Genomic DNA, 9,900 nt, shown 5'->3' with positions numbered 1-9,900 from the left:
TAATGTATTCTAATACTGTTACATCTTTGTCACATTTGCAGGTTCAAAACATGTCTGATGCAGAGTGTTCCAATCCAAATACCTACTGCTATGCATACATTTACTATAAGCATCATCATTTTGCTCACCTGGTTACTTTTAAGTCTAGTATTGATGACCTGAAATTTCTTATTTGTGAAAACTGGAGAACCTTGAACCCTTCTGAGATTATCATCACTTATGTTGAGAATGGTGTCAAAGTGACTGTGATTGCTGACTTTCAACTTCATGGTCTCGTTGCCTTGCATTTTTCAAAGAAATCGGCGTTTTTTGAGCTGCATGTGGATTTTGTTTCTGCTGGTGGATGTAGTTCCTCTACATTCATCAACGTCGACAACAATTCAGAACTGATTAGGGCAGATAGAGATAGTTATGTAACTGATGGAAAAGAAATTGTTAAACCTCTTCTGTCCGATGGGTGGGAGAATGTTTTTGATGATCCTAACAAGCTTTTTCGTGGTGGTGTTGATGATGTTCGTTTGGCCTATCAAAAGTATTGTTTGAAGACTGGGTATCGCGTAACAAAGGTGAAGAATGATCGTGAAAGGTTCACAATGAAATGCAGTAAAGTCCCATGCACTTGGATGATCCATGCAGTTGCTATTGATTCTACTTGCGATGTTTTTAGGATAAAAAAGTATGTTGGGAGGCACACTTGTGGAGCTGGTGTGAAGTTGAGAAGTCCTAAAGTATCGAAGAAGCTGGTACACAACCTTATTCATGATCGTGTGATGCACAACCCACTTATCAAGCCTCGCGAAATTGAAGATTATATAAAAGTTGGTGCTGGTGTTAATATCAAATATCACCATGCATATCATGGTTTGGAACGGTCACACCATGAAATTTTTGGGAATGATGTAAAGTCTTACTCTGATCTGGTTTGGTGGGTGAATTCATTGAAAGAAACAAATCCTGGCTCTTATGCGTATTTTCAGTTTAACGATGCAACTCAGACATTTGAAAGGTTATTCATCGCAATAGGCGCTTGTATTGAAGGTTATAGACTTTGTCGACCAATGATTTTTGTTGATGCAACTTTTCTGACCGGGAGATTTAGAGGTACCCTTATGGCTGCTACTTGTCTGAATGGGAATCAAGGCAAGTGCTCTTTGTTACGTTTTAATTGTTATTGTTTACAAGTTATTCACTGCTTTTAATCGTTGGAACTTTTTGAGTATACCATTTATGTACTGAAAAGTTATTGTGTCTAACACACACTAATTCATATATGTAAGCATAAGACCTTTTTTTGAGTACAATATGTCTATTATGTACTGGAAATTCTTAGTCTATTTTCCAGTACATAATATATGTTACGTCTATGAATATAGCAACATATTTAGTGACAGTATATAATATATGTACTGTTTTTTTTTGCAGGTTTTTATCCGCTAGCCTTTGCATTGGTCCCAGGAGAGGATGTTGACAATTGGGATTGGTTTATGTGCAATCTTAGCAACATTGTTGATGACCGTCCTATCACCTTTATGTCTGATCGTCATGAAGGATTGTTGAGGGCTATTCCTAAACACTTTCCTACTTCCCATCATGGCTATTGTTACTACCACTTGCAAGGAAACTTACCAATCAGGAAATCGGACGAGAAGTACAAAGAAGTTATGGCTTGTTTCAAAAAAGCAACTTATGCTCTCACACCAGCAAGATATGAAGAAGCACTAATGGAAATGGAGTTAATGGGAAGGCCTGGGGTTGCTGAGTATTGCCGCAATATGCCTAGGGAACATTGGTCCGCGCGTTCTTCACTGGCTGTAGATTTGGTCAGACTACATCAAGCGTTGCTGAGTCCTTCAATAATTGGATTCGGAAAGACAAGAGGTTGCCTGCCTGCGCCCTCGTTGACATGATCAGGTTTGTGTGTGTGTTTTTTTTTTGGTGTTTTCTTTGTTTTTGGTTCATTTTTTTTTTGTTCAAAATTTATTACAGGTGTTCTTTTTGTTCCATTCATAGGTTACGCGTTATGGAGTTGATGAATGAACGTCGCGAAATGAGTCTTTTGATGGACCCAGAGAAGCTCACTCCTACCTACGAGGCGTTACTTAAAGAACATATTCAAATTGGTCGAGTTTGGAATGTTACTCAGTCATCTGCGTATGAGTATGAGATTCATTCGCCTAGGTTAGCTTTATCCCATAAAACAACTTTTACTGTACTATAGCATACATGTAGGAGTGAATCATATGTTTTTTTTTTTGTATTTGTTTGCAGTGCTGCATATATGTACTGCTTTTAAGTTATTTGTGCTGAAAAGCTTTTTACGCATCTGCAGGTCTCACACTGTTGATCTGCTGAACAAGACTTGCACCTGCCAAAGATGGCGTGTTTATGGTTTTCCATGCTCTCATGCTACAACAGCTATATCTGCCAAGGGTGATCGATACGTAGATTATATCGAAGACTACTTCAAAGTTACAAATTTTCAGCAGCTGTATTCAATTGCTATCAGACCAATCCCCAACTACAACAGGCCAGAGCAGTATCTGCCAGAGGATACTATTTTTCCACCCCATCCACGAGTTCCACCAGGTAGGCCAAAGGGAAATCGTATCAAGAATGCATGGGAGAAAGCTAGGAAGTCCGTCCGTTGTTCCAACTGTAAGAAGAAAACTCACCACAACAAGGCAACGTGCACTGTCATTCCTTCATACCCATGAGTTTTAGATTTTCAGTTCTCCCTTATTAGTTCTATTGGTCACAATGCAGATTCTGTTTTGCGCATCATTTTAAACACTTTTGTTCGCTTTTTTTAGAGTGCTGAAATTATGTACTGTTTGATATCTTTCTGGGACAAGGTACTTTGTGCTCATTTAAGACTCTTTTAATGGTACTTTGTACTGCATTATCCACTTTCAATATTATTGGTTTTCAGGTTGATTTCCAAGTTTGTTCAAGACTTTCTGAGCACAACTATTATGTACTTTCTGTTCAATTAAGACACACCAAACAAAGAGACCAGCTCTGAGATTCATGTTCTCTCCCATCATGATTAACAAATTTAGAGAGTCATATTCTTCAATTGACTCTAATAGCTGGTCTATGTTACATAATACACACCAAAACACTTCATACTATGGACTTTTACCATCCAACATGTCAACATTTTTATAAAGCCAAACAACTGTACATAGATTAAACACAAACACCATAGTTTCGAGAACAATTGTTATCAAAATAAATAAGAATAATTACTAAACTTTGATATTGTCTAAAACAAACTAGCAAACTCTGAATATGTTCTCTATGATAACTTCTACTATGCATTCCTAATTCATATAAGCACTGTCTTAAAAACCTTTTGGAGCATGAATATTCCAGCTCTCCTCAGGAGGAGATGTTGCTGAGAGTATTTTGCATGCTAAAGAGATCCTCTTCTTATGTATTTTGTCCTTTAGTTCTTCTGGGTCTCCCAAGCTCATTCGCACTCCATCAATTACTTCCTCCTTTGCAACTTTCTTCATGATGTGCATGATATATATTGCACAATCTGGATAGTCTCCCTGTTGAGGTGTTGGGTAACTAATCATCTTTACTCTGCTTACAAGTGGAAGGCGCAGGCTCGACAAGCGTTCATTAATTGCTAACAAGCAGTATTCTGCCATAAGATTAGCATTATCGAGACACTCATTTTTGGATACAGCTTCCCAAGTGTTGTAGTGGAAGAATTCGCCTTTCTCGCATTCATACACAAGAAGCGTCCAATGCACGTTTTGGTGTGACATTGGAATAATAATCTTCCTGGTTCCTTCCTCCATATTCCTGATGGGTAAGAATACAGCAGTGTTTGCTGCTACTTGATGTACTGGGTCACTTAAATAAAACTGAAAAAGAATTAAATTTATCAGTGTAGTAAATATGTACTGAAAATTATAGTGTAAAACACATATATGAAAGCATAATATTTGTTACAACATCAAAAAAAAATTGTTTCGTTTTAGTTTCGCAGATATGCTATGCCCTTTATAAAGACATGATGCATGTTGTTTATCAAGATAAATTGGAAAACATACCCAGCCTGTTGGATCAATGTGGAGTACTGGAATGTACTTTCTCTGTCCATTCACTGGTTGCTCATTATGATATGCTTTTTTCAGTTGGTATTGCCAGTAATTTATAAGATCTCCCTCTAAAGCCCTGTTATGTAGCAGATCTTCAAATGTCTCTGCAGATAATATGTGATGACCAATCACAGCAGGAGCTTTCCAAGCATTGTTGCTGCAAGTTCAAATAATCCAAATCAATTATAAGTTTGATTCTAAACGAAGTACATAAAGTTTTGTTAAAATGAAAGGGACCTATCCAAGAGAGACTCACATTGAGGTAGCTTTGTCAAAAAAAGGAGAGAGAAGCGCTCTTTGTTGTGAACTCAAATCCTTATAGAACGGAGATTTCCTTAGGCTCAACAACTTGCGTGCATTCTTCACTTTTTTAGTAAGTTCTTGCAGATTTGGATCACCTTTAGCTTTTCTCTTTCTCACATTCTCGCTATCCTTTTTCTGAACTTTCTCTGTTGGGCAATCTTTTCCAACTGGGTTTTCAGTTCTGGACTTTTTTTTTCGCCTTTTATGTCCCGACAGTCCTTTGCCACTAGCAAACTCAGGATCAACTCTTTTCTGCGGGTGGCTCCGAGTTACTGGATTCTGAGGGGTGTATGTGATTTTTGGAATAAGTTTCTTCTCCTTGGATGAGATAGTCGGCTTTTTCTTCTCCTTGTCCATGACTGACGTAGTCGACTTTGCTATTGGTTTGACTTCATTACTCTTTGTATCCATCCTATCTTCGAGTCTCTTGGAAAGTGTTACGTCATCTTCCTCTGATGTTTGACTAACTCCAGGTTCGTTATCCTTCAATATACCATAAACGTAAAAAAAAATGAGAGACTAAAAAAGCAAAAAAAAAAATGAACAGAATAGAACATATGTATTCTTGGATTCTTTTCAGTACAGAAGTTATGTACTTTTAGTTTCACTGAGTACATAACATATGTACTGTTGGTTTTTCCCATGTTATTGAACATATGTAACATAAGTGGTCCATTAAGTATTGATAAATTTGTTACTTTTCACTTTTTTGGTAATTATAATTACCTTCTGTAGCTCAGAAAGAAGTTGGAGAGTCTCAGCATATGCTTTAGCTTTTTCGGCGCTCATATTCTTCTTCAGTCGAGCTTCCTGTGCCTTTTCAGCATCTAAAACTGGATACTTCTGTTTGAGAATCGGCAGCATTAGTACATATGCTAAAAGCATCATTAAAAACAAAACATAAATTCATTAAACAAAAGTAGATTTAGGTACTTACAAGACTCTCTAATTGTTTAGTAGGCTGTTGCTTTCTGTCATTCTTCATTTTCTTCTTCCTTTCTACTTCATTGAATGGAATGGGATCCCAAAGTTTCCTTATTCCCTGCATTTGAAACAAATCAGACTACGAACTATTTGACCAAAAATTGATATACGTACTGCTGGTTATATGTATCAGAAGGATATATGTACTAGGTTTAGAACATGTTCATACTTCTTGTTCAGGTTGCTGAAGATCAGCTTTCAAACGAGCTTTTTCAGCTGCAGCTAAAACAATTGCAGAGGCTTCATTAAGTGTAGGTGCAGTATCGATTTGAGCTTGCTCATCCGAGGGATACGTTTGAGCTTGATCTGATGCTCCTCTAGCAGCTGGAGCTTCATTATGCGCAGGCGCAGCTGCAAGATGGATTTGAGGTGGATCAGGTGCACCTAGATCAATTGCAGGCTGCTGCACCTCTTCTCAATTTTGATCACTTGGTCCTAAACCCAAGTCAAAAGTTGGTCTTGAAACTTGTGATGGAGGATCCAGATCTTTAGCATAAAATTTGTCGAAGATTTGAGAAGATTCCATTTTTTCCAAGCTTGGTAAACTACCAGTCGACGGGTACTCCAGACTAAGAATTCCTAAGGATGGATAAGGATCTCCCATAATTTCATCTTGTAGATATTTTGAGTACTCATCGGTATAAATACCCTTCCCATGGATGGCCAGGTCAATCAGTTTCTCCATCGGCACGGTATGCAGTTCTTTGAGACTCGGCAGCTCACAAACCAAAGGCATAAACTGCATATTCGGCAACATTTCTTCAAGCGATGCACCCTACATAAATGCAATGCCAAACCGTATTATTTTATAGGATGACAAAGTATAAAATTGGTAACTAGTGTAACGTTCAATTCGCTCACCTGTCTATCTCTAAGAGAACCAATTTCCACTTCAATATTACCCAGAACTTGTGTCGCTGCTGTTTGTTGGAGTTCAGCCTTTTCAGTCTGTTATTCAACATAAGGTGATATGTTTTTAATCAGTATTGCAGATATGTACTTGTATGTTTTTTCAGTATAGTAGATATGTACTGACAAGTTTTAGTTTTTTACAAACTAAACTAATACTAGAAAGAATATAACTTACCTGTGATGGTTCTGGCATGCTCTTTTCCTCTTGCAGCTCTTTCACCTTTCGCTCCAAATCAGATCTAGCCCAAATTTTAAACTGTGAAACTTCAATATCGAACTGTGTGATATTTTCTTCAGAGCCCCCCATAACAGGCATTGTTGGAGTAGCATTTCCCTGTTCATTCGACTTTTCTTGGGTATCATCTGGAATTTCCTGTTCATCCTCTGTTACCAAGGGAGTAGTTGCTGATGGAACGGTGTCATCCAAATCATCATACCCTTCTTCAGAGCTACTGCTAGATTCTTCTTCTCCCGAGTTTGGTTATGGAGGTGGGTAAGCTCTGTGATATATATCATTCAAAATCTCTTCTAGGATACTCACATCAATGGGGAGGCCGTCCTCTTTCCTGCTCTGTAACTCACACCATTTTTCTGCAATTGTCAGCCTCAAATTTTCATTATTTACCTCCAAATCCTCGAATTTTTCTTGCCAATCTACTGTCAATGGCACTTCTTCAACTGGAAGCCTTTGAGCAATTTCATTCAACATTTCTTTTTCATACATAGTATATTCATCCTTAAATTCTTTAGAGAACTGGAAAAGTACATATAACGCACACATATAACCAGTTTTTGTATCAGTATAACATATATGTACTCAAATAAATAGTGCATATGACACACACACAATCATTTTGGTCAATCAGAAAACTGCTTTTCTGATAGTGTCCTACCTAAAACAAATCATTTAAGTATAATTATTTATGAAAACACAAATAATTATACTTAAATTCATCAACTTTAATCAGTTTTTTAGATATGTACTGGTGCATCATTGTTTCCTAAACCAAAACTACAAGAAGCATAATGAAATAAAACTTATCCTAGTAATATGTATTGTTTTTCTTAGGGACTTACTGTGTATTGCGAAGCCTCCATATCCTTTAGAAACTCAACAAATATTTCTTTGATGTTCCACCTTGCCGCTCTTGGAAGGTATCGATCATCTGGTAACGTCACTGGTTTCACCAAGTGAGTATGCTCCGCATACAACAACTATGACAAAAATAACATCAATAGAATCAAATACAGAAACTTAAATGACAGTAGAGTAAATATGTACTTGGAAAAAAAAGCTTGTACTAGATGATCGATACCAACAAATAGATGACACAACCAGTGATGTCCTCGGGAGTGTTGTAGTTCTGATTGATTTTCTTCTCTAAGAAACTATGTATCAGGTCAGGCCAAGATACATTCTTTGACTTCTCAAGATCATCAACTAAACCAAAGTACTTTTCTTTGAGTTTATGAGCATCTTTTGTTGTAAAAAACAAAGTAATACACATAAACAGGCATAATAGCTTAACCATATCTTCAATTGTTTGTTCAGTTTATACTCTTGGTATCCTGTACTCCATATCTTCATCATCTTCACTATCGGTTACTTGTTCATCATTGTCATCATCACTGTCTTCGCCACCTTCAGATTTACAATTATTGATACCAGTACGCTTGAGCAGTTTCAAGATGGCATCTTGTAGCATTGATCTTGTAACCGTGTTGCTATCACCAAAGTGTCTAATGTAGAATGGTTTCTGCCTCCATCCACCACCTACCATCAAAAAGGTGTCATCAGTTCTTCTTCCTGCCATTCTTGGCATTCCAAACATTACACCCATTTTTTCTGGCGTCGACGTGATAATGTGTGTTTCACCTCTTCTAACAAACTCAAATGTGAGCTCATTCTTGACTCGACCCCTTTTGTAACACTTCAAGTACTTTTTCACTGCACCTTCCAACTTTTCCCAATGACTTTCTGAGTACTTAGTGTGCCAGAACATCAAAAACATCTGTCCATAAGAAGATTCGGCTATCTTTTCCAATGTGGCTTCACTCAAAGTATATTTACTCGCCTTAATTATGGCAACCAGGCTATGTAATGCTGTGAAACCATACCTATACAACTTCCTAACAGATTTTGGCATAACCTTACCTGCAAAATTTAATTGGTTTTATTTCAGTACAACATTTATGGACTACACATTCATCATCTCAGAAACACAATCAATCACTATTGGCCTTATGTACTTCATATCCAAAGATCATTATCACATAAACAAAGAAACAGATGAATTTAGAGTACATAAACACTACAATGTCTCAGTTTTTTAGTTATGTACTGCCAATTATGTGCCAGAAACACAAACAATGGTAAATAGACACATAAACAATGTTACCCATTCACTACTGGACTTATGTACTGCCAAAAAACAACCTAATTAAGAAAAAACCTCAGTATTTGATATATGTACTGCTGGCTCTATGTATAAGAAATAAAATGAAACACATTGCATATCACTTTTGATTCTTATTCTACAGTTTTATAGTTATGTACTGTCAATTCAAAGTGCTAGAAACACAAAGTAGAAGTTGCATGTAAACTCTGATAGGTTTTCATAAAATTTTAATCAGTACTTCTAATATGTACTGGTGGATCTATGTCCCCGAAACAAAAAATATACTGAAAGTGTTAGAAATAGTACCTTTTTTCTGAATTGGTGCGTTGTTACTCGGTTTTCTTCGTTTTCTTTTTAGTACATCTGTATATTCATCGCCCGATGAACTTTTTGAAGTTTTTTTCTTCGATTTCGGTGTTTCAACCTTGTTGCTCTTTTTCCTCTTTGATATTCATCTTGAAATTCCTGATTCTTCTTCTGATGACCTAAGAGCAGTACTATCATCTCTTATTATTTCTTCTTCTCTGATTGTTCTTTTGATTTTTCTTGTAACCATTAGTAGGTTTTTAGATTTTTCTCTGAATCAGACGTTGTTTTCAAAGGGAAATCGTATGATTGCGAATGAACTTTGAGATCTGTTTTGTTAGAATATGGATATCTCAAAATGATTGAGATTCTCTTTGAATTTTCTCTGTTAAGATTTCAGTTTCTCTGTGTAACGTTATAAACATTAATGATTTTTCTGACCGTTTCAGCGGTTTTGTACGGGAATAGATAATGGGTGCATTCTTCACACGTGGTAACTACTAGGGTAAGCTCGTCATTTTGCTCTTTTCAAAATATTATGGACCTAGTGATAAGTCTAAAACCCGGTTGGACCCTACTATAACTAAATATATGGGCTTAGGACCAAACAACAAATTTTCCTTGTGACAGCGCATATATAAACATCAGTGAATAAAAACTGAGAAGGGTGGGTTGCGGCTACAGAGCCAAAACCAGAGGAGAAAGGAGGCGGCTACACTGCCGTTTGGTGAGAGCGAAGCAAGAGGAAGACGACGACGATCCTTTGGGTTTAATCTCTCTATCTTGTCTTATTTGTTTTGATGGATTTTGAGAAATCCATTGTCATGTTTTGCTAGATGTTTTGTAGCTAGGGTTTATGGTTAAAACTACTTGGGTATTAG

At 36.9% G+C, this 9,900-nt stretch overlaps 2 protein-coding genes across 2 annotated transcripts; one reads left to right on the top strand and one right to left on the bottom strand.

The window, feature by feature from the left end:
• The first annotated feature begins 228 nt into the window (after nucleotides 1-228).
• Nucleotides 229-2,714, top strand: LOC113290754. The gene is made up of 8 exons (XM_026540339.1): nucleotides 229-239; nucleotides 350-586; nucleotides 668-743; nucleotides 978-1,140; nucleotides 1,423-1,664; nucleotides 1,781-1,911; nucleotides 2,011-2,178; nucleotides 2,330-2,714. Exons 1-8 carry the CDS (start codon nucleotides 229-231, stop codon nucleotides 2,712-2,714), a joined length of 1,413 nt encoding a protein of 470 aa, XP_026396124.1.
• A 611-nt stretch (nucleotides 2,715-3,325) lies between these two features.
• On the bottom strand, nucleotides 3,326-5,207 carry LOC113290753. Its single transcript, XM_026540338.1, has 4 exons — nucleotides 5,145-5,207; nucleotides 4,372-4,937; nucleotides 4,068-4,272; nucleotides 3,326-3,878 (listed from the first exon to the last, which is right to left on the bottom strand). Exons 1-4 carry the CDS (start codon nucleotides 5,205-5,207, stop codon nucleotides 3,345-3,347), a joined length of 1,368 nt encoding a protein of 455 aa, XP_026396123.1. The 3' UTR covers nucleotides 3,326-3,344.
• Between the last annotated feature and the right edge of the window lie 4,693 nt (nucleotides 5,208-9,900).

The sequence above is a fragment of the Papaver somniferum genome, chromosome 6 (genome assembly GCF_003573695.1).
Source record: "Papaver somniferum cultivar HN1 chromosome 6, ASM357369v1, whole genome shotgun sequence".
NCBI classification, from domain to species: Eukaryota; Viridiplantae; Streptophyta; class Magnoliopsida; order Ranunculales; family Papaveraceae; genus Papaver; species Papaver somniferum.
The sequence above is the reverse complement of the archived record's forward strand: the minus strand, read 5'-3'. Positions and strand labels throughout refer to the sequence as shown.

Excerpts from the sequence above, each read along its gene's own strand:
- LOC113290753 (XM_026540338.1), bottom strand. The coding sequence starts at position 5,207 with ATGAGCGCCGAAAAAGCTAAAGCATATGCTGAGACTCTCCAACTTCTT. Across the intron at positions 4,938-5,144 it reads TTCTTTCTGAGCTACAGAAG|TCTCTCATTTTTTTTTACGT; the intron begins GTAATTATAATT and ends TTGCTTTTTTAG. Across the intron at positions 4,273-4,371 it reads TTTGACAAAGCTACCTCAAT|CAACAATGCTTGGAAAGCTC; the intron begins GTGAGTCTCTCT and ends TTGAACTTGCAG.
- LOC113290754 (XM_026540339.1), top strand. Across the intron at positions 1,665-1,780 it reads AGAAGTACAAAGAAGTTATG|GGAACATTGGTCCGCGCGTT; the intron begins GCTTGTTTCAAA and ends CAATATGCCTAG. Across the intron at positions 1,912-2,010 it reads GCCCTCGTTGACATGATCAG|GTTACGCGTTATGGAGTTGA; the intron begins GTTTGTGTGTGT and ends TTCCATTCATAG.